This window comes from Paralichthys olivaceus, chromosome 8, assembly GCF_024713975.1.
Source record: "Paralichthys olivaceus isolate ysfri-2021 chromosome 8, ASM2471397v2, whole genome shotgun sequence".
Classification (NCBI taxonomy): Eukaryota; Metazoa; Chordata; class Actinopteri; order Pleuronectiformes; family Paralichthyidae; genus Paralichthys; species Paralichthys olivaceus.
In genome coordinates this window covers 24,190,823-24,215,384 of record NC_091100.1, presented here as the reverse complement: position 1 = coordinate 24,215,384, position 24,562 = coordinate 24,190,823, and the positions used below count along the sequence as shown (strand labels likewise).

The following is a 24,562-nucleotide window of genomic DNA, read 5'->3' as shown; positions in this document are numbered from 1 at the left end:
TTTACCCCTTAATGAAATCATTAACATCCATATAGCTGGTTATCAGTGGGACCTGTGTTAGAGGGATAGCCTGCATGGATTGCTGATGGTTTCTCTGCTGTTCACTCGTCTTGACAGCTTCATTTAGGTGAGTGAGTGAGTGGGCCTGCCTTGCGGTCTGCTTTCCTTAGCCAGGATATGAAGTTAGCATCCATATCTGAAGTTTAACCACAACATGCAGCAGCCTGTGGTTTTAGCTCTCCTGCTGGCAAGAGATCAGCAAGACACTGGGCACTGGGCAGATAGTGGTGAAGGAGGAACCAGGGGGCTTCTTGGAGCGATATTTTATATTTAAAGAGCAGAGATTGCAGGAAATCCCCAAAGACGCTCAAGCATCACTCCACCTTTTCATCAGCAGCTCTGTGATGGTTATAAATAACCACGAAAGATGGAGGGGGTGGGGGAGTGTAGGGTAAAGATGTCAAGAGTGGGTGTCCAGTGGGATTTGTACAGTAGATGTGTAAGGGAAAGAGTTCCAGGCCAAGAGCAAGTGAAACACCACCATATACATGTGCACTGTCCTCCCACTTCCTCTTCTCTATTTCCCTCTCTATAAATAAATGTACACACTGGCTCACTAGTGCTGAAGCTACCATAGCCTGTCAACAGAAAACTTATCAACAGTGTGAATGTTATGTGACGGGCGGCTGTGGCTTAAGTTGTAGAGCAAGGTTGGTGGTTCATTTGCGGCTCCAGCAGTGTCCTTGGGCAAGATACTGAACTGAAATTTCCCCTGATGGCAGAGTGTGATAACCCAATATACAATAGTGCTGTGTGAATGTGCTTGTACACTTTACATTGTAAGCACAGTTTTTTTTTACAAAAGTCAATTTATTTTGGAATGATGTTTCTGACCTAAGGGCCTAAGGGTACTTCATTACCTTTCAGGGAAGGTGGGCTGAACCTTCTGCCCTTAGTAAGTCTATAGAAAGTGGGCGAGTGTGTGATGGAACATGCAGTGCATATGTAGTGGGTGACATTGCACCCACAGTTGCAATTAATTTGGTATGATACTTCTCAACCAGGGGTGGTAAAATGTCCTTCAGGCTATATATACTGGCATGTCATCCTGGCTTTAAACTAGTTTTTCCCCCCTGTGTTACACTATTGTAGATATCTTCTGGACTGTTGGTTGAACACAAAGAAATTGTCTTTTCCATGCACATTATTTCAAAAGAGGTACATTTCAAAGTGACTGTATTTACAGAAATGTGTTAATTTCTGTACCTCCTGCTCTCGTAACACATCCGTACACTCCTTATAGTGTTGGAAGGTCTAGGACAGACACACACCACCTGATAGCTCCTCTAATTCAAATGGAGATTAGTGAATGAATGAAACAATACACAGAGTAGTATATGGTATATGGTATGTGGTATATGTGAAAATGAAAAAAAAATGAAATTAATGAATGAATCATGCAGCTCCTCAGTCAAGTCTCTGAAACTGTTGATATTAGTTTGGGCCTCTTTGGAATCCTGCAGAGACATATCCAGCACCACCTCATCCTCGTGTATAAACACAGATCCAATCTGGACTATGAGAGTGGACAGCAAACATCCACAGAGAACAGCAGGATGTCTGTTATATATTACACCTATTTCCTGACATGAAGGTAGATTCTGTCTTTTAATCACAATCCATATATACAAATGTTCTTATATAAAGCCCTTTTTATAGGTGTAAAGTAGACTGTGAAGCATATATATATATATATATATATATATATGACAGAAAATATGGAAAGGTGCCCCTTTGAAATTGTGACATGAAGGAGTAAAATGAAGTTGTGAATTCAATGTTGTGTGTCAATACTGTCAGCTAACGCGACGCGAAAGAAAGCCACAGTAAGTGGAAACAAGAACCTGAGGATGATGACAGCATAGGAGTAAATGTTTCAACACAGCTGCTAGCGTGATGCAGCCGACCGTGTTCAATTTTGCATAAAGGAAAAGCAAAGGTGCAGCAGAGCCTCCATCACGAGGGAAAAGAGCCAAACAGAAGTCATGCTACATCTCCATTCAGAGCCCCTCAGTGGCTCACAGTGGCTCCTTCCAAAGTGCCTTATAAATTAGACTGGCACGGAGTGATGCAGGCAGGCGGGCGGCCCAGCTTCCACCGGAGAAGGAAGCAGACTGAGGCATAATGTGTCCCCCAGCAAGCTGAAGCCTGATTGCTGATTGATGCACTGACTGCCACTGGTGCACAGTGAAGAGGACGATGGGGAGAACAGGATGATTGCAGAAAAGGAAACAATGGAAATCTCACTGGCCCTTCATGTGCGTGTTCGTGCATGTGTGTGCGTGCGTGCATGTGTGTGTGGGGCCGGAGCACCATCAGCAGTGCTTAAGGGTTCATCCCAACCTCACTTACAACTGCACTACGAGGCCAACTCCATTGCTTTGTCTTTCTTTCTCTCCTCCTTCTGTCCGTCTGCTCTCAGTACAATTCAGTTTCCCTTCGCTCTGCTTTTTCAGCATGACTGTTGAGGGAATATTATTGATTTAGCTGTCAAGTTCAGGTAACACCTTTCACACTGGAACTTCCCCCTTTCCCTTCTCTCCATCCTCCTTATCTGTCCACCGCTCCTGACACCACCAACACACACCAGGGCACAGGTATTTTTTTTTTGATCTCCCAAACATCATGCATAATGCACCACATCTCAGCCTGTGCGCTGCATGTAGTACATCAAACGTCTTCGCTAAAGGCAAGTGTACCGTGGAGCAGCAGCAGAGTGACGCCCTTCAGGTTAAGGCGAGCAGTCTATTATTTGTGCCCACCTCTCCCTGCTGCCACTTAAACACACTCTGCCTCAAGGAGACACTCACTCTGTTGCTATGGAGTTTGTGTTCAGATGGATACAGTCGAGCACACTTTACAGGTCCTCAAGCCGGAGGACTGATATCAATGAAACAGGTCAACGTGGACGGGTGTAAGTGCATGCGAGTCACAGACAAATAGGTTAATTACCACTGACAGATCATCTAAACCCTAAAACTGCAACCGCGATCTCATACGGTATTTATCAAACAGCTTGAAAGTAGTTTGGTATTCAGTAAAATATTTAGAAACCCAGATTCAAACTGAATACTTGAAGTACCATCTTTGCTCTGAATGGGCCTGGGACTTAAATAGTGCTAATTCTACTTCAGTGTTCAGCTACAGTATGTGTAGAGTGATTTGCCCTTGACAGTTCTCTCTTGCCGTGAGGTCTCTTTTGTTGGCCCTGAAAGAACCGCCTGTTTTTTGCCTGGTTGTCTTGAATGAGTATGAGTTTGAATAGTGAGGGTGACTCACTCCTTGAATGCAGCAGTTGCGTAAGAAGTGAATTGATAGGCACAGTACAGTTGAAACAAACTGGCAACACTTTGAGCATTTGAACTGATCACTGTATAAAGTCAGAAGTTAGCGGTTTTGGGTCCTTGTGATTGATGGATGGCTTTGTTGGTGCGAGACATTCACCTTAATGTACTTTGATTGTGTTTCTTTAAATCCACTGGAAAAAAGACAATGGAAGGAAGATTAAAGCAACATTATGCAACAATTTTTACCTGAATAGAAGCTGACTTGTCTGTTACTTGCTCACCAGATTCTTATTTGTTGGGGGTTATTGGGACATGAAGTGGGTTTCAACAAATAAGATGAAAAGTGAAGAGCCAGAAAATCAATCAACAGTGTAAATGTTACGTGATGGGCGGCTGTGGCTCAGGGGGGGTCGTCTAATAACCAGAAGGTTGGTGAGTGAATCAGAAACAGATAACAAACTCTAGCTTCAAAGTTTCAAAATCATTTTGATGCTACACTGATTTGTAATAAGGAGAAAGTTGCTAGTTTCCTGTCAACTCCTCCTGAATAGATGTTTTTGAACAATATCACTTCGGTTGAGTGGGTACAATCTCTAAGTGCATAAGGGTTAGGGTTTCTGCAACAACAGCTGTGTCATAATTCAGGGGCTGCATCCTTTGGAGGCTGCGTTTGAAGATGGATTACATCACAGCGGCACGATTGCATTTTCCAATTTGAAGGCTCCTTCAAAAGCACACAGTCCCACATCTTGTTAGAGCAGATTTAAATTGTAAGTTGCACGGTCACATGTCATTGTCCCATTGTCAGTGCATGACTGCATAAGCTTTAATGTCCTTGTCTGAGAGCAATAATAATAATGATCATTAATGCATACTGAATGATGGTGGCCTTTTTCATGGGCTATATTTTTAGTTTGTGGTAATGCATATATAATAATGATAATAAATTCATGCTTCACTTTACATGACAAGAGGAAAGAGCTTTAACAGCCACAAGTAGCCAACACTACAAAAATAAGTAGTACAACAGAAATGATCTTTTAAGAGTATATGTTTTAAACCTATCTACGTACGAGTGTGACACGGTGAGCGTGTGTTACCAACTCAGAAGGAGCCTCAGGTGCTGTTAGGAGGAACCTCTCATTGCTGATGTGCATTGTTTACATGAAGCTTCAGTAGGTTTCTTTCTTATTATTTCTCACATGTACTTAGGTGTCTTGAGACTGGGCTTCTTGAGACAGTAATTAAAGACTTGAGAAGTCTTTCACCATTAAGATCATTTTGTTTGATTTTATTTCTTATCTTTTTTTCTCAGTCGTTTCTTTCACTCTCATAATGTATCACTAGTGCTGCTGATTTTTTGACATTTTCACAGTGTTTTTTACAATTTTCACATCCACACTGGGCTCTAATTGTTATCACGAGAGCTTCTTGTTCTTCACTTCACACATTAGCTTGGCATTTTGGCTTGACTGAGTTTGAGCGAGCGAACACAGGCCTGTAACAGCGTTAAACACATCCAGCTGTCGCTGCGAGATGGCCCTCTGCCTCTGCCTCTACTACTCTGTACCCTTTGTGGCTTTTTACAGGCTGCTCTGCATCGTGTTAGGCCTAAGAAGTTATGGCACTAGAACAGTGCAGAGGAAGACTGCAGCCACTCAAACACAGCGAGATACTGAGGATGCAAATAGGTCAACAGAGTACAAGGCGGGGGGAGAATGGAGAAAACAGTGGGAAAGAAGTGAAGTACCCTTTCTTCTTGTATTTTATGTCTGCAACATGTTGTGAGCGAGTTGAGACTGAAATAATTCAGCAGCCAGGGGTTTACCAAGAAATAGGCAAGGAGATCACATTACTCCTGTTTTAGTGTCTTTACGCTGGCTCTCAGTATCACTGAGGATTTATTTGACTTGTTTTTAAGTCTTTTAATGGTACAGCATCCTCATACATGATTGTTACTGATTGTTTATCGGAGTATGTTCCAAACCATTCCCTCAGGTTTTCTACCGCTGGCTTGCTCAATATCCACAAAACAAACTATAAAAAGTTTGGGGAAGCAGCTTTCTCTTGCTATGCACCAAAGGTTTGGAACAAACTCACACCACACAAACTTCTTCTAGTGACAATTTTAAGCAACAACTCAAGACCTCTTTCTATGATCTTGCTTTAATTGATTTATTCTTCTTTTTTAACACCATTGTCTTTATTCAATTTTTCTACCTAATTTAATACCCTATAGTTTTATGTATTCTTTTGTCCTGAAACTTTTTTTGTAGCTATGTTCTTATTGATCTCTTATTTCACGTCTTTGATTTTATTATAAAGCTCTTCGCGCTGTATTTTATGTATGAAAGGTGCTGTATAAATAAAATGTACTTTTATTATTATTATTATTATTATGATAATAAGAGTTAGAGGACTTTGAATTATAAACCACTGAAACTTCACCATCTCATAAATTAGTGTATTCCTTCATTCTTTCTCCCACTCATGGTAAGTCTACCTGCCCTTCCAGTGATTGTGAATGATGCAACGGATAACCTCCCTTTATGTTTGTCATTCAAACCTTCAAATCCAAGTTCATCCAGTTATTAGTTAAAAATAGCAACACAAGTTACCGCAGGTTTTTAGCAATATAGCTCCAGAATGACTCTAGAACTAAAATGTCATATAGTAATTTTACCTCACAAAAAAGTGTTGGAGCATACGCTTTTGCAGAACTACGCCTATGGTAGCCATTGTAAACTTTATCTGTAAAACATCAGCCTGTCAACATTCCTGTTGTGAGTGTTCTGGCAGACTGACATTAGCATTTAGCTCATAGCACCACTGTGCTTTGCTTCATTAAAAATTACTTACTCTCATCTCTTCAAAATCCTGCTGTGAAAATTTGACTTGCACTGCCATGTGTGTTGTTTGATGATTTGATTGCACTTGGTTTCCTTAATCTGATAAACCATCTAATATTAATCTCATGTTGTATGCATGAGATGCCCTGGGATTTTCAGCAATTTATATCTTTATTTTGTTTGTTACTTTGTTTGTTTGTTTATTTTCCCTTTACTTAGGAAGATCTCCTGGGATCAAGATCTCTCTCTGGGTATAAATACAGTTATCACAGAACCAAACACTCACTCTCACACAATATTCAGCATTCACACAGAAACCTGCTGAAAAAGTAGCATGTACGAGTTAGTAGCATGTTGTCCTCTGAATTATCAGCATCTCTGGTCAGATTTCTTTTGTATCTCTTACTCAGGTAAATGTACCATGTTTGTCATTCTTACATTTATGTTCTATAGATTTTTCACTCTTCCCAGGGATCTCCCAGAATAGTTCCTCCATGTTGACTGTGCTGGTCAATAAAACATTTAGAATTCTCATGTTGCCATTTGCTGCACCACATGCTCTGTGCCTGATTCAGAGCGCTTGTCTTTCCCAGGGAATAGTGAGGCTGCTGCAATATGCAACAGATGTGAGCAGTGGCCTGTGAGTGGGCTCCTGAGTCGTGTGCAATAGATGATCACATGGACGAGTCGATGCTTGAGGGACGCGAGGCACAGGTTCCGGAACGCTCCTTGGCAGCCAAAAGCGCCTGTCACAGTTATGGGGACTGTGGGGCTGGGAGAGGAAGGCGAGTCAAAAGCCAGAGAGCGGGGTTAGAATAACTCCAGTCACCCTTAAATGCCAAACCCCCTCTTTTTCACCTCTTTCTGTCTTTCTTCACACTCCCACCTTCTGCCAACTTTCCACTTTTCCCTCTATCCTGCTCTCTCCATTGTGCACTTGCTCAGTCGTGCTCACATTCCCATGCAGAGATGTGAAGTTGTGTGCGAATATCAGCTGAACTTCCACCCTACTTCCCATCGAATGTCCCCTAAATATCCCTCTCTATTTTTACTATGCTGTCTCTCCTCTCTTTGCCCTCACTTTGTCTCCACACGCTCACTTTTCTTCAGTTTCTGTGTCCTCTAGTTGCTCTCTGAGGAATCATACACGGTCCTTGGAAGGGCACAGTTAGACTGTCACACTCACTTGGGCAGGGCTCCTTGTCAGTACACGGGTTCAAAGGGTTTCTGTGCTCATATGGTCGACCTCATCTGCTGGAACACACACACATGCACACGCACAAACTGACAAACCGTTTATGAATTTTTCTAACGCCATGTTTTTGTCCCTTCCAGCTCTGCACGAGTTCCCAACAGACCTGTTCACAAACAAGGAGCGAACAGAAGGAGCCGTGGCCCTGCATGTCCTGTGTGTAAGTTGGCCTGAGCATTTACTGCATGTGTGTCAACATGTCTGTTTGTGTCTAAGTGCACAAATGACCTTTAGTGTTTTAGCAGGAGACGTTACATCACTCTTAAAAGGATCGGTCAATGGCTTGTCAATAATCTGGCAAATATCCCATAAAGTATCTGTCTCATCCGTCTTCTTGACCTGGTGCAGTGTTCCTACGCTGTTCAAAACTATTAAAACTACACCACTGAGTGAGATGACACGTTTCTTCACTAACACGAACACTGGCACTGTCGTGTATTTCGATGCAGTTATATACACTATCCTTCTGCCTTGAATACTTTCCAGAGCAACAAATGTGTGTGAACTGTAAATAACCCCCCCAAAAATGTCACTCTCTTTAATCAACATTGCTTAAAACTACAGGAGAGTATAGACAGACGCTGCTTTTTGTCTAATCAGGAGATTTGTTGATTTTATTATTTTTTTAAATCTCACCAGTAAAAAAAGTCTACAAACTCGTATCCAGTGTCATTGTTAGACTTACATTGGGCAGATTTTTTAATGGGATCATAATTGTTGCAGCAGAGCCAGCGATATTAGCTTTGTATTCCACACATTCTTGTCAAAACATGACAACTACATTTCCCACAATGCAACCAGACCACACAAGCTCGAAAAATCAAGTGTGTTATGCCAGTAGCAGTTAAAGTACCAATATAGCTTCATAACTCTACCTCAAACTAAGCGTGTGAGTGTGCAGCAGAGGACTGGTTAATGGTCAGTGATGATGATTGGGGCATTTAATCAGATTTTACAGCTCTCTCTAAATCTATAAAAGGTTTTAAACAACTAGACTCTTGGAAACAGACTTTAATGTGTTCAATTTAAACAATGTGACTCAATCCTTCTGTTCATCCTGCTGTCATCCAAAGCAAGGATGAACAAATGGTGCAAGGTAGTTTATCCTCGCCGGCTGAGCGGGAAAGAATCTGGATCAGCAGCACGATGCTCTCCTCCTCTCCCCTCCAGCGTGGCCCAGCGGGGGGGCAATAAGCAAAGACCGAGGCTTAAATGAAGCCCTCTGCTGTCACTCCAACATGACTGCCACAAAGTATGCACAGTGTTCCAGCCACATGGCCCACGTTGTGTTTCGCTGTTGCTAATAGTCTCTGGGGAGCTGACTGTAATGGAAGCTCATGCCAGCAGAGCAGCATCTCCAGGGAACTTTGCTGTGCATAAACCGAGCACTAAGAACCACAGAATGGGCCTTTTTGCCAGTACACGCCTGACATAGGCAATGTCGCTACTTACAGAGCAGCCACCCTCTGAGTTAGCCTTTTCCTGCAGCAGAAGGGCAAATAAAAGTAACTTTTTCTAGGATGCTTAGATATTTAAAAAACAAAGTATATCATCACCAGCTTTGTGCCTGTGATGTCTAACCTTTAAAATAATGTACTCATTTTACAGCAGCTGTATCTGTGCTTTCCTTTGAGAGATCAGCAGCCTCCGTGGTTGTAAGGACAATCAGTACTATAGTTTATTATACAGATGTGATGATTGCAGACTTTTACAGCTGTCTATGTTTAGAAAATGAGAGAATTCACACATAAATCATATTTGAAATGTCAATCAAATCTGTTTGACGTTAAAGTTCATTCCTGACCTTAGGAACAATAAAATGTTTACTGTTTCGTTCTCTTACAATCTATTCCAGGAGCATTTTCCCCTTGAAATGAGAAAGAAATTAAGTTGAGTGATGTTATTTTTTTCCCCTATTTAATTTGTTGATCTTTTTAAATAATCAATTCATTGTTAAATCCCTCAAATTGTAAAACAAAAGTGAAAAAACACATTCCAGAGCCTAAGGTTACAAACTCAAATGTGTAGTAGGCCCAACCAACAGTCAAAAGAGATCAGTTAATAATGTTATTACTATTATTGTTATTATTATTATAAACATATTTCATTCATATAAAGGATATAGTAGTGAAAACATGTTTGGCATTTTTTTATAAATGATGTGAATTTTGTCGTGGATATCAAAATTGTTTTAGCACTACATTTACTACATTTAAAAATATATATATATAAGTCATTTAAAAAAAACATTCATTCACTAATATTCTGTTTAAACAATTGGGACTTATTGGTCTTGACATCACACTAATCTGGCTTTGAATGCACTGACAGTCCTCTTTCAACCTGCAGCTGTACTTTTAACCAGAGAAGTCCTAATAAATACTTATTTTCTTGCTAATTGTTGTTAAATATAAAAATTAAAGGCCTCGTGAAGCCAAGATGTTTGGTCTGAAAATTCTATTTAAAAACAACTAAACAGATTAAAGCACAGATGTCATGTCACCATGAGGCTAATGTTGTTGGTATTACACTGCATTAATGCAGTAGCAGCATATGGTATTAGATTAAGGACGCTGCTTTAAATATGGATGTGATGCTGCCGTCTTTTTGTTGTATTGCCCTGTGATTTAGCCACAGAGCGGGTCATCCTTCCAGTACCCAAGATACTGAACCCCTGGTAGTGAATGGGTGATGTGTGATAGAGAAAGTGTTGCACATAGATGCTCTGTAGAAATGTGTGTGTGAATGGGTGAATGGAGAAAACTGTACTGTAAAGAGCTTTGAGTGGTCATAGAACCTAAACAGGCTCCATGTAAATACAGACAATTTACCATTTAAGTGAAGCTGCACTCAGAGATTCAAGTATGTTTCCTGTGTTGGATTCAGCTAAAGGACAGAAAACTGTAAACGTTTCGCATTGAAGCTTCTTTTCTGAATTTTAATCACAGTATTTTACTTTTCTGTCTTGGCAGCTTATGTATACTGCTGACCCCCATTTCTGCACCACTCATTAATACTGGCATCATCACTTCTCAGAAGAGATTTGCTCTCAGAAACACAAACATAACTTTTAAGGACTTCCATTTCTGCATGCACACGAAAAACATATGCACAAGTGGAAACAAATGTACATTCAGCATATACAGTACGCTTGTATACTCACTGATGCTGACACCCACTTACAGTAGACTTAAGATGATGATAAAGGCTGCTTTCATTTCACTCTCTCAACCCTACATCAGAATCCAGATTAAACCCAGTCATCAGGATTACATGTGACCTTTGACTGTTGCTTGCACTGAATGGACAAACCCTTGGTTGATGGCACGCACACACACACACACACACACTCACACACACACACACACACACACACAGACACACACACAGATCTTTCTTTCAGAAACAGGAAGTAGAAGAACTGTCGGTTCTGAGCACAAAGGGAAGAAGGAATATTCTTTCACCATGTCATTCTTGCTTTGAAAATACGTTATTAGTAAACGAAAAGCTCTCAAGTTCAGAGACCTGGTGGATTTCAAACTGTGGATGCTTTGCCTGAAAGTGGGATGAGAGAAAATCCATATTTTGTTAGAGGTGTGAGTATCTTTAAAAAAACAAAAAACAAAGGGTAAAGAGACTGCTGAGCTGATTTATGTATAATTTAGTGAACAAATATACAACAAATCATGTTATTATGTGTCAGATATTGTTATTTAGTTTTGGCTAGATGGTACATTTCAGTAGGAGAAAAGGCTAAATGTGTATACGAGTATCTAGTAACTGGTACAGTGTTTACTTTTTAATGCCAGCATGTAGCAAAAGTCAAATCTAAGTCCCCTATTTAAAAATGTAAATAGTGTTGTTACGTTATTTATGAATTTTTTATGGATCATCGTTAATGTAGTGAAATGCATTTGCATTTGCTCTCCGACTCTGTAGCCCTCAATTAGTAGGCCTGTTTCCTTTTTCATGATCATTTAAATTTAATGGGATATTTTGTGAAGGTAGTAAACATCAGCACTTGTTCTGTGATATGATGAAACCAACATCACTGATCCCTGAATGTTTCTGTCTCTTTTTCCTTCCACAGACCATTTACATGTTCTGTGCCCTAGCTCTGGTGTGTGATGACTACTTCGTCCCCTCCATGGAGAAGATATGTGAGGTATTATGCAGCACGCTTTTTAAATGAAAACCACCAGGTTTCATCGTAATGGAATGATTTGGACTTTCAGGAAATATATTTAATTTTGTTTCTTCCTCTTCCTTGCTAGTTGGACAAACAAGTCTAACTTATCTTTCTTGCTTTCCCCAGAGCTTTCAGTCAGAAAAAGCTTAGGGGAAAAAAACTCTTGGCTTTATACTTTCATACAATAGGGCTATTACTGTCTTTGTGCTCATTTAATACATTAGTGTAACACTAATCCTGGTTACACATACAGATCTGAAAGAAAAACATTAAGTTGTGTTGTGTATTTACATCTTTAGTTTCAGGGAGCATATGTTAATGCAAAAACTGTCAAATACATTTTGGATTTCACTGCAGGAAAAGAAAACTGCTGAAACTGAAATATCATCTCCAAGGCTTTGTGCATGTACCGGAATAACTTAAAATGTGTCTTTTTGAATATTAATGAAATCTTATCCATAATCACAGATTTACTAGAAAAGAAAGCAGAATTTATTTTTAATAAACAAAGCTTTGAGTGGATCCTAAGGATCAGCTCAGTGACCGATCTGCTACTGTTTGTGTCTAAAACTAAGTCTGGATTTTGTGACAGCAGCCACTACTTCCTGTGGGAAAATTTCACTCAACTTCATGTGAGTCTCCTCTTCTTTTCTCTCTCCCTTTCTCTCTCCCAGCGTCTCAATCTCAGCGAGGACGTAGCAGGCGCCACCTTCATGGCCGCTGGCAGCTCAGCTCCTGAGCTCTTCACGTCAATCATAGGTGCAGTGTTTACTGCATCCATCCCTCACTTTCTTCTCCTTCTGTTGAAAGGCATGGTGCAGTAAGCTGTGTCAGGGAGGAAGCAGATATGCCTTTTAATTCGAGGTTTAACAGTAATGTTATCATCCCATGGCACCTGCAGTAAACAGTCACAGCACTGAATAATATCCCATCTAAGCCAACATAAAGGCCACATATGGAGTTTGTTTTTCTTTCATCACAGGTGTGTTCACTGTAATTCTGTGTGAAACAACAATATCAAAAACTTTAACTTATTAAACTAAAACTTATCCTCACACTACATTATTACATCCTTGTTATAAAAATCCTATTTTACATAGACTTTGTTGAAAGGATTCAACATTTGTATTAAACATTTTCCTCTTTTCATTTTCCATATCTGTGTGTGTGTGTGTGTGTGTGTGTGTGTGTGTGTGTGTGTGTGTGTCTCGGCTCGTTCTCTCCCCAGGGGTTTTCATCACCAAAGGCGATGTCGGCGTGGGGACCATTGTGGGCTCAGCTGTCTTCAACATCCTCTGCATCATTGGCGTGTGTGGCTTCTTCGCTGGCCAGGTATGATGTCACAGCAGAGTTTGCTGCTGACCTGGTGGCATTTTCGGGAAAGCTTAACTAATGTCCCCTTTACATATTCTGCCACATAAACACAAAGTGGTATGAAGTGCTCATGCATACATGCACATGTTCATGCAGAACTACGCAGGGAACATGTCCACACTGTTGATTTATGCATGTATGACTCCATGTGTCGTGCACTAAAGTTCAGAGCTAATGTGTAAACCACAGACAAGATATGAGACATATAGAACAGTGATGGTAGTCCTCAACTTTTTCAAATAAGGCCACTCCTCTTTCAAAGATCTTGATTGTTTGGCTGTTTAAACAGTGATTTCCTCCCCGGTGCTGTTGGAGCCTAAATTTACCAATTCTTTCTCTCACTATTTCTAACTGCTGTTTACCTGAAAGGTCATGAGTCTGGAACTGTGCCGTTACTGTGACAAAATCAGATTGGAGATGACTATGAGTTATGTTGTCACTAGTTGTAGCTGTGACTGAAGTACATACTTAAAGGTACAGTGTGTAGCATGTGTACAAGTGAAAAATAACCTCTGATAGCTTCAGTTTTCATAAAAACTCAAAAGGTGTTTAGTTTGTTCAGTCTGGACTAATGTAAAAAACATGGCGGCCTCCGTAGAGAGGGTCCCCTCCATGTAAATATAAAGTATTTAAATATAAAGGGTCTTTTCTGGGGTAAAGAAAACTACAATTCATACAATTTAGATAAAATGAACTAGTGAAAACATCATGAGGATTATTCTACGTTAAAATATCTGCCAATAGATCCCTTTCACCTAAATCTTGCACACTGGACCTTTAAGAAATACTTTGATTGGGGGGGTTATGTGTCAATGCTCATATTTTACTTTTTTAATGTGTTTAACAAGTAAATACCCAAATGTCATTCTTCTTCATTCTTTTTACTTGTGGAATCAAAAAAGAGGAAAATCATGCAGCACCCTCAGCTAATCTCTCTGGGAACTGCTGGTCTTAGATATAACTAAAATCTTTACCTCTACACATGTTTTTATGAATGGTTTTTGAGAATGTTCGAGCACATAAACTCCTAAAACATAAAAAAGCTGTACACTTATGATGTTTTATTCCTTTCAATTGCACATCTCTTTGTAGAGGAGCCACTGGTTCGTGAGGACATGTTTCAAATATAGTATACACTGTAATTCTTTGTTTAGCCACATGTACAAAATCTCATCAGAATGTACACAGCAGAGAGTTCGTACATCTTTTTCTGCTGTGCGTCCTCGATGTTGTACACGAGATACAAAACAACATAATAAAGTGCAGCCTCTCTCTGATGTTAGCTGATGTGCCAGGGACATTGAAATAAGGGAAGAACAAGAATAACCTCTCCGCTCTGAAAAATATATGCACCGGACTCCAAACAGTGATGCAATCCCAGATTGAGCGTTATGTAATCACAGTGAGATAATGAGGGAGAAGGCTGTGTGATGGGGCTCAGAAGGAATGGGTGCAGTCAAATCGTCTTCAGGCCAAGCAGTGCACCTCACCTCACCACTGTTTATTACCATTGGCTGGCTTTTCGTAGCAGGTCCCTGCTACAAAGAGCTATTGTACAGGGAAGCAGAGCACAAGCAAACATTTGAAGCCTTGTTATGCTCTAACTTTGCCCTCAGCCTCGCAGCAGCAAGCGGTATCACGGCTGGGAGTGGCACGTTCAAGATGTGATTCCTGACCCTTTACTTGCGTATATAGTGCGAACGCCGTGTGGGAGAGTGCTACAGCGTTAGTCACTGCATCGTGGGCCCCTGCATTGTATCTGATTATATAAAGTAGATAACCACACGGGCACCTTTGGTACGTAGGATGGCACCTTGCGATTGGCTTTTCCCACTGACTGTGAAATGAATCAGGAGGTCAACTTCAGAGCTGGGCTGTTTACATTAGTATGGTAATGATGTTAGAGGCGTGAACTGTGCTTCATCTCTGTTCTCTCTTTTTCTCTCTCTCTCTCTCTCGCAGGCCGTGAAGCTCTCTCACTGGGCTCTGCTCCGAGATTCCATTTATTACACGTTTTCTATCATGGCCCTCATCGCGGTAAGAGTTTGTAGACTCACATGAAAAGATTCAGGACACACCAGGAAGTGTGTGGTGACTGCGGAAATATGCACAGATGCCTATACTTCCACTTAACCATTGTATCCATTCCTACATTTTCATACTCTCTACCTCAGCAGTATTAATTAGATTGTAGGAAGTCAATAAAATATACAGGTATGATTTAGAAGTTTTTCAATTACAGCTATTCATCTTGTGGTCAAAAAAATATATGTATGCAGTGTGAGACTAAATCTAAACAATTGCGAGTTTGTTGATTGACACTTTAATCTCCCTTTGTAATGTAATTAATTGAAAAGGAGAAGTGGTAGAAAGTAACTAAGCACATTTGTGGAGGTAAGTATGAATTGTATGCAACATTATACTTCAAAGGGGTATACTACACATTGTAGTGGGTTTTTTTACTTTACAGATTATGATTTTTATTCATGAAATACATTATCAGCATCTACAACGTGATTATTTGTTATATACTCAAACTTAAAATCTTTTCATAACCTGTGAACAAAAAAGATTCAGCAGAAAATCACATCATTGCTTTATGACAGTGTGTCACAAGGTCATCTATAAATGTATGTGTGCAGCACACAGCTACAGAGGAGAGTTCAAACAAGTCTTTCTCTAAGTGAAATAGATGAAACCAGAATGTCGAGCCTTGGCCTCTTTTCTGCCTCTCTGAAGTCTGGACTGCTTGCGCCCTCTAGTGGAGCAGAAATGCAGATTAAATTCAACATTGACTCATTTCCTTCACCTAATGTCCACTTCTTTTTGTTTTTTCAGTTCATTTACGATGAGAAGGTCTGCTGGTACGTATCTTTTTGTAGAATCCTGATGTTTGCACTGAATGGTAGTGCACATTTGACTGACTTTGTGTTTGTGTGGCAGGTGGGAGTCTCTTGTCCTGGTTCTCATGTATGTAGTCTACATCCTCATCATGAAGTGAGTGTCATTCCCACAAGCTGGGTGGATTGGTATTTGTTTTGAAAAGCGACGTTCCCCTTTAACTGATTTGTCATTGGCAGGTTTAACGGCCGAGCGCACCGTTACTTTGACCGTCGAAAGAAGAGCTCTGTGAGTCTGGCCAATGGGTTGACAGGAAGCTCCGATCTGGAGGACAATGTCACGTGTGATGCTACTGCAGTCCTGCTCAAGAAAGGTATCAGAAACTGTTCCATATCTCTCAGGCATTACCCTCTAACAGGACTCTGCAGGTTTTAGCTGCTCATCTCGACGCAATGAAATTTGCATAAAGGCAGCGGGGGCACCATCACTCCTCTATTTTTGTTCTTCTCCCCGAAAAGATAGTGAAGGTTGACTTTACTGAATAACTTCTGTGCCTTTTGTCCTGGATTGATCCTCACATCTAATGCCCCTCCACACTGTGACTTTTGGGCTTTGTATGGAGGTGAGAAGAATTCCCAGCGCCCCCTGTGTGTGGAGCTTTACATTCGTATCCTTATGCTATCATTCGTCAAAAAACATATTATGGCGAGCAGCTGCAGAGGTCAAGGCAATAGTTTTAGAGGAGTTTGAATGAATTGAAGAAATTGTCGGTCAGCATCACAAGAGTATTTTTGTGCTTATTGGTTCTTTGGCTGATTAAATATGACTTCAGACCAAGGACACAGAAGAATATTATGATGCAGTAGAATAGTATGAGTCCTCCGGGTGGTAGAAGCATGCAGCCTGGTGCGGAGGGAGGGCACTGTTGTTGCACTGTTGTGCCCCAGAAAGTCCGGGGCACAACAACAGCAGCTACCAGAATAGAGAACGGTGCAAGGTGCTGGCTCCGACCTTCCTCAGCACTGCCTGCTCCGTCAGCTTGTTCTGTGTCTGATACTCTGACTGCTGCCTCCGGTGAGAACAAGTGACCCTGCTAACTTGTTCCTCGGGGGTGCTGATGAGGCAACACAGCGAACTGGGGTAGCAGGTGGCAGTTGCTTCAGCAGGGTTGCCAGGCTGGATTTGTCTGAATGTGCAGCGTCACAAATGGTCCCCACAGTAGCCTGATGTCTGACACCTCTGTGACACGACCTTGTCACCGTGTCTTACTGTAACACGGCTGGTGGGTGATGTCTGACCTCGAAGGAAACAAAGTAACTACAACAGCTGACATTGTTAATGTTGCTGCTGCTATTGATCAGCAGAGGAAATGGATTGGTGGCACATATTGGCCTGTGGCAACAGACAGGATGAAGTTAATAATGATCATTTATGGGTGCCTCTATGACACCTTAATTATATAGCAACATTCAAAAGACATCAAAATATTAGGACACTAATAAAACAATGTACAATAAGAGGCTGATGAAGTATAAAATCAACAATAGTAAAAACAAGATACATACTGGACATGGTCACACACACAATAAGCAAATCTAAAGCGGGGGACTGTGGGGTGAGACGTGCAGGTGGGTGAAAGTCAGAGTCATAGATGGTTTGTGGGAGAAAGTTCCTGAGACGAGGGCGAGCACAGCTGGAGACTGTAGACCCCATAGAGGATAAGAGGGCAGGAGAGATTAGTGAGGAGGATGAAGGAGGAAGATCGGAGAGTATGGACCAGTGTGTAGATATAATGGAGGTCAGACAGGTACGGAGGTGCTATGTAAGAAAGAGCCTTGAAGGATAATAAGGAGACTCTTGTAATTCATGTGATGTTTGACAGGGAGCTAGTGTAGAGTTCTCTACATTTCAGACATGGAAACCTGCTGAGATCACATTCAAAAGTGAAACTGAATGGACAAATTAGAACCGTGCCCTGACATTGTGAGCTGGAGAAGTTTGACATGGTGGTTTGACAACTGTATGTATCTCAAGACTCAGCAGCTGTTAAAATGACACAGTGCACAGATTCAGTTTTGGCTAAATCTTTGTGTACACCACAATTATAGTTGTGTGTTTTTTCCTGCTGAAGGATTTCAGTTTGTTTTCAGTTGAATTGTAGAGATTATAGGTCACTTTAAAGATGGGAAAAAATCTGGCATGATCAATCTTTTGAATTTTTGTACATCACAAAAACATGGAATTTTAACAGTAGACTTTTTATATCCACTGTATTTTCACTGTACCACAGCATGAACCTCATACTGGCTTTTTGTGTTTAATTATTTAAAGCTTATTTCACACCTGTTACATCAATACCTGTCTGAACAGAGGCTGAAGTGTTCTTTCAAGGTCCTGGGCGGAGGGTCTAACTGCTCCGCTCATGGCGCGTGGGTGCAGAAGGTCCACGATGTCCTGCAGAGCGTTTATGATAAACACGAGTGCAGAGAGGTTAACATAGGTGTAATATGTGACCATCTGTCGAATAATGTTAAGAGCCTGGCAGCAGCATTTTGAACAGTAAAGATGCTTTGTGAACACAGGGGAAAGTGGAAGTCCACTCGTGATGAGATAATATGAAGTACTAGCTGCTGTTTAGTGTGGCTGTTTCTGAGGTGAAACAAATAAGCCTGTCTGACATTTTCCTTTCCATATATTGTCCAATGTCTTTGTGTAGTGTAGACATTTAGAGAACTGTAAACATTTCTAGACTAATTCCTCTTGTTCTGGTTGTTATGTTCCAGATGTTGTCCTTCATGCCCTTTTTTGAAGGAATAATCTTTTTATAACATCTGCAGTTAATGCAAGTTATTTGTTTAGGTAAGCACTGGTTTTCAAATCCTCTGAGGAGACTGGAGGTTGGAGACAGTTTGATTGCATTTCGTATTTAGTGTCACAGTAAACAAGTAGCTTAGCAGTCAGCTAAAAAGTGTGTGTTATTCCTTCCCAGCTAACTTCCACTGTAAGCCATCAGTGCTGATGGTGGATGAGCTGCTGTCTGCATACCCCCACCAGCTGTCCTTCTCTGAGGCCGGCATGAGGATCATGATCACCAATCATTTCTCCCCCAGGACCCGTCTCACCATGGCCTCCCGCATGCTCATCAATGAGGTACATGTACACCAAACTATACATGGACTCAGGCACATTACATTATCTTGAGGTATGTAGTTTTATAGGCTGCAAGTAGCTTTAGATTGGAAAAAAAGAAGTCGAATCCTCGCAGAGCAACCCTGAGAGGAAGTTTTATCATCTCTCTATGAGTCTCAGCATAAATACAAACCAAATAACCCTGTCTGAGTTCAGCAGAAGAGAGAATGAACTGCATGTTCATTTTCTTTTAGATATCACAGGCAGTTTTATTACTCAGACAACTGTCTACTGCAGACTGACCCTAAACCAAACAAATTTGGGATTTTGACAGAAATAAAAGGAAAAAGAAATTTGCTTAGGACAAATATGACTCTTTCTGTGATTTGTATTATATGAATACAAAATGTAAGGATTTAAAGTAGATAGCTCAACTCAAAGTGATTCTGTTATCTAACTACTAATTCCACAAACATCTGTCTGTATATGAAAAGCTCTTGTGAACTGTTCATCATATTGGCTTCACACTTGGCATCTGTATTATTAATGGCCCCGGGAAGTGCAGAGCCGAGTTTGGTGCGATTTGGACAACATGTTCAATATTAAAGGAGGAGGACTCACTAATGACAAGGAATAATTCTGAAGTAGCTCTGGAGTATAAACACAGGACAAGAGAGCAGGCAGCTTTACAACGAGCACTAGTTATGTCCACATCTGTTAATGGAACTCTTGTGTTGATATCTTCATGTTCTTCTAGAGACAAAGACTGATCAACACTTCAGAGACTCGAGTCAACCGCATCACCAATGGCGACTCAGACTCAGCGGCCAGGAGTCAGGGGAGGCGGGGCTTAGAGAATGGCATGGGCGGGACCGAGCAAGGTCTGAATGGGAGATGCAGACTTCAGCGGCTGGAGTCTGGTAATGAGACGGAGAATGAAACTGAGGATAATGAGAACAATGAGAACGATGAGGAGAGAGAGGGAGAAGATGATAACGGAGGCCCCCTGGTGCCGTTCAAAATTCCAGGTACATTTGTCACAGATGACATTTAGAAATAAAATTATTCAATGTTTAAGATTTAGTTTGTCTGATATCCACTCTCTTCCTGTCTCGGTCCAGCTGGGGCGTGCAATAAACTGAAGTGGTTGACCATGTGGCCGCTGTCCCTGCTCCTGTTCCTCACTGTGCCCAACTGTGCCAAGCGCCGCTGGGAGAGATGGTTCATGGTGTCCTTCTTCACCGCCACCATCTGGATCGCTGGCCTCTCATACATCATGGTCTGGATGGTCAGTCCAGTCAGAGACACACACACACACACACACACACACACACACACACACAGACACACCACCACACACACACACACACACTGGTCCAGATGTTGATAGTCTCTTTTTTTCAACTTTATTTTTATCATGCACACAATCATACATAAAATCACACAGATCATTTGTACCCAGAGTGTGGAAGTGAGATCCGATCACAAGTGTTCACATTCAGGATGCAATACCAGGTGTGAACAGATGCACTTAACACATTGATGGGATCTCTCAGGAAGGATGTTAATACCAGGTCTGAACAGGGCCAATACGTTTTTTCTAACATTTTTTGGCGTTAAACATTTTTACACCTCTGACATGTGAAAGTTGGTGAATTGTGGTTTTACATGGTTTTATTTACTGATGAACTACACCAAAAAAAAAGACAGTATCATGAGATAGAATGTGTTTGGTTTCAGGTGACTGTGATCGGCTTCACACTTGGTATACCTGATGTCATCATGGGCATCACCTTCCTGGCAGCAGGCACCAGCGTCCCTGACTGCATGGCTAGCGTCATAGTGGCACGGCAAGGTGCATACACACACACACACATGCATCAACACAGTCTGTTAAAACAAGTAGAAATCTAAATATTTATTCCGTGAAGCAGGAATACTGTGAAGAGAAGTTCACAGCAGACTGTTGCTTGTCACTACTGACTTGTCTTGCGACTACGGACAGACCTTGACAGTGCTGCTCTCTTTGCCTCAGGTCTGGGAGACATGGCCATCTCCAACTCCATAGGCAGTAATGTGTTTGACATCCTGGTGGGTCTGGGCCTGCCCTGGGCGCTGCAAACACTCTGCATCGACTACGGCTCCATCGTGAGTGTTTCCTCAGCTCAGCCAGAGGAGGTTCCAAGTAGAACAGAAAAGAATGTTGGCCAGGAAGAACAAGAACACTAATCTGATGGGGGAGTTCACCATTACTGTCGTATACTAAAACACCCACAGATTATCTGTTGGGGCACTGCTGAGTTGATCACTTTACTCTAGTAAAATAGTATTTGATAGCCATCATGTGGATCACTTTCTTCACAAGGTAAATAATCTCAGAATAGGTTAAATCAGTCAGTCTCCCCAACTGAATTAAAAACAGGATGTAATTCTGTGTGGATCAGGACAAACATACAGGACAACAGCATCTGCCTTATGTCCTTAATGGCAGACTTTTTATAAAATACTGTAATATCCCAGAGAATAACACTCTGTGTCTGTCTCTACAGATCCATCTTAGCAGCAGAGGTCTCATATTTTCGGTTGGACTCTTGCTTGCCTCAGTATTCTTCACAGTAAGTATCCATTTACAACTTTGCGGAATGTGGCCAGGGACCTGAGATATTCGCTTCTTATTCACCAATGTGTGACTGGGCCCAAACTCTGTGCAGTGGGAGCTGAAGTAGCAAACAAGCAGTAAGAGCAAAAGCCAGTAAGAAACATGGCAGACCACCAGATTCAGCTGCTCGACTAAAACCAACAGTGTGGAAATACCAGAGCAGATAAAACCATCAGCTGCAAAATATGTACAACAAAAATATCAGCGCTATGCAAAACTGTCTAAAGCTACACCTGCTTGTGGCTAATGCAGCAGCACGCTAAATGAGTAAACGAGGAAGGCATTCAACAATCGGTTGTCTTATATCTAAACGTCCTGTCACTGACCACCAAACATCCTATTTCTCTCTAACACATTGAAAAGGGTTTAAAAATATGTCTCCCACAATTACTCGACTAGTCGACTACTTTTTGGGAACTAAATGCAGTAGTCCTGATGCCCTACTATCCTATTAAACATTCTCATGAAGCAGACAATTTAAATTCTGTGCATCTCAACCCTCAGAATGTTCAAAGTACAACACCTGCAATGCTGACCTCCTCCCCGGTTTATTTCTGCACCCTACTCTGTCTCTAATCCCGTCTCCCCACCTGCAGGTTCTCGGTGTCCATTTAAACAAATGGACTCTGGACTGGCGACTGGGCTTGGTCTGCCTCGTCATGTACGCCATCTTCCTGTGCTTCTCGATCCTCATCGAGTTCAACGTCTTCATCTTCGTCAACCTCCCAACGTGCCGAGACATCCACTGACCTCCCTCCTCCTCCTCTTCTTCGTCTACTTCTTCATCTGACTGATGGAGGAAGTCTCACCTGGCTTCCAGTTTTTTGGCACCTTGGAACCAAGTCCTACTATTTATTTTTTCAAATAGAGAAATAGAGATATATATGATTTATCTTTGGTGCAATACACACAAGAGAGAGGACACAGGAGGTTTTGAATTTTTGGGGACTGGAGAGGTGGCGTGGAGAGAAAGTCCCAGCAGCTGTGTTTGCTGCCAATTGTCTAATGAACCGAAAGGTCGGCGGGAAAGAACGTAACTGTATTAACACCGACAGTTAGGCTACTGTTGGTGAAGAAGCTGCTACTGTAACTGACTGACTGGAGGAAAGAGAGAAATCCTGCGCGTACAGCGACTTTTAGCTGGGTTGTTTGTTACTCTTTGTACAAGATTGGATATAAGCACACAATTAAGGTATTTTTAAGTAAAAACTGGCTTTCTCTGTATATATTTGAGGATTATATAAGTACTAATATGAGCTGATATACAGGACTCTTTTATGCACATCTGGATCAGTCTTGCAACATTGTATGCTTTACTGTAGTGGTATGGTCTGCCAGTAACACACTCACCACGCTCAGCACCAGCCAGCGTAGCATGCTGTAATAGCCACGAGTCAAGTCTAGCTTTGCACTGTCAGAGAGAATCTCGATATTTAACAATATTCACATAGAGTCTATTCTTGTTTGTTTCTCTACAGGCATATCCAAGTAGATGTGGGCTTTGTTGTTCTTTAATAAACCCACATGAGAAAGGGATCTCCCTGGGTATGACATCCAGCACTGTCACTTTATGGATTAGAAATAATCTTCTATCTTTGCAAGGCGTCTACAGGTACTCTAACATGTAACTACTGAAGTTAAAGCTCCCTCTAGACAGTAGACCTCTTGTGCTGTATTAAAGAGTTAGTTTTAAATCTCTGAGTTGAATCTAACGTTACTTCTTAAAGCCAAAAGTATTTTTAGAACAGGAGGAGTCGAGTAGATTCGGACTTAAGAGTCAACTTTAGTCCACTGTGTGTGTGTGTGTGTGTTTGTGTGCTTGTCATAGCTTAATTTCTGATCGGCCCCGCTTAAGATCAGGGGTAAGGTGTTAATTGAGGTTAGGTTAAGGGTTTAAAGGTTAGTGTTAGGCTGTCCACAATGAATGGAAGTCAGTGTAATGTCCAGCTGTGCAAAGTCTGTGTGTGTGTGTGTGTGTGTGTGTGTGTGTGTGCTTGCGTGTGAATGCGTGTGTGTGTGTCACAATCTGGAGGGGAACCAAGGAAACCACTGTTACTGGGAAGACATAATCATGATTTATTTATGAATTAATTTATTCAAAGATCATGTCTAACCTCCAGTTTCAGCCCTTTGGGTAATGTACAGTGTGTTAAATGGAGCGCTCTCCACTCTTTGTTGATGGAGCTGTACAATGTACTGTACCTAATATATGATTCAAGTACTGGAATCTGACTTGATGTTGTTTATATTTAAGATCTTAGAACTTTATAATTTATAAGTTTTGTATAGTTTGGAAAGATGTGGCCACATTTGTATATTGGTGCAAACACAGTGGTATTGGAAGATGACACCCGGCCTGGTTGAGTTCTCATGGAGAGAAAATCTTTATCACTGGTCCTAACATGAGCAGGAGCTTGACCCCTGTGCATGTTAAATAAGTGATGTCAAAGATTCACTTTCAGGTAAAAAAGGATGTAAATGGCACATGAAGCTTTGACCTTTCACCTCTCTTACACAGGGCTTGAACTCTTGTGCCATCTTTTGTATTTGAGGCTTCAAACCCCACGCCTGTGGCCATTCTCCTGCTTGTATTTGAGCCAAAAAAGAACCACCTTTGTCAACAGTATTGCCACTCTGTTTCAGCATGTGTTCAAAAAAATGTGGAAGTTGCGTATTTTTCTTTCATCTTAATTTTACCATGAAAGATTCCCTTGTTAATAGAATTGCTTATTAATTAAAAGCCTCCTCTGTAGGTGTTGAGGCACCTCCTGCGGCCACAAGATAGCGCTGCAGAGCTGTGCTACACCCTCAGAGTTGGCTGTTATTTTACACAAACAGTGGATTGGATGTAATTTCAGGTAGGCTTCATAGGGATAAATACTGGAAGGTTTGCATGCCTTGTTCAGAATTCTGTTTATTTTG

General features: G+C 41.3%; 1 protein-coding gene across 1 annotated transcript in view; it reads left to right on the top strand.

Moving 5' to 3' along the window:
• LOC109627241 (sodium/potassium/calcium exchanger 3-like) overlaps positions 1-23,131 on the top strand; it is a 42,922-nt gene extending 19,791 nt beyond the window's left edge. Inside the window, exons 3-17 of the mRNA XM_020083701.2 lie at positions 7,532-7,608; positions 11,539-11,613; positions 12,312-12,396; positions 12,866-12,969; positions 14,974-15,048; positions 15,850-15,875; positions 15,955-16,008; positions 16,092-16,225; positions 18,842-19,002; positions 19,739-20,009; positions 20,103-20,269; positions 20,722-20,836; positions 21,017-21,129; positions 21,531-21,596; positions 22,237-23,131. Coding sequence (XP_019939260.2) covers positions 7,532-7,608; positions 11,539-11,613; positions 12,312-12,396; positions 12,866-12,969; positions 14,974-15,048; positions 15,850-15,875; positions 15,955-16,008; positions 16,092-16,225; positions 18,842-19,002; positions 19,739-20,009; positions 20,103-20,269; positions 20,722-20,836; positions 21,017-21,129; positions 21,531-21,596; positions 22,237-22,389 — 1,676 coding nt within the window. The 3' untranslated portion in view covers positions 22,390-23,131. The remainder of the gene's footprint in view (positions 1-7,531; positions 7,609-11,538; positions 11,614-12,311; positions 12,397-12,865; positions 12,970-14,973; positions 15,049-15,849; positions 15,876-15,954; positions 16,009-16,091; positions 16,226-18,841; positions 19,003-19,738; positions 20,010-20,102; positions 20,270-20,721; positions 20,837-21,016; positions 21,130-21,530; positions 21,597-22,236) is intronic.
• The last annotated feature ends 1,431 nt before the right edge of the window (positions 23,132-24,562 follow it).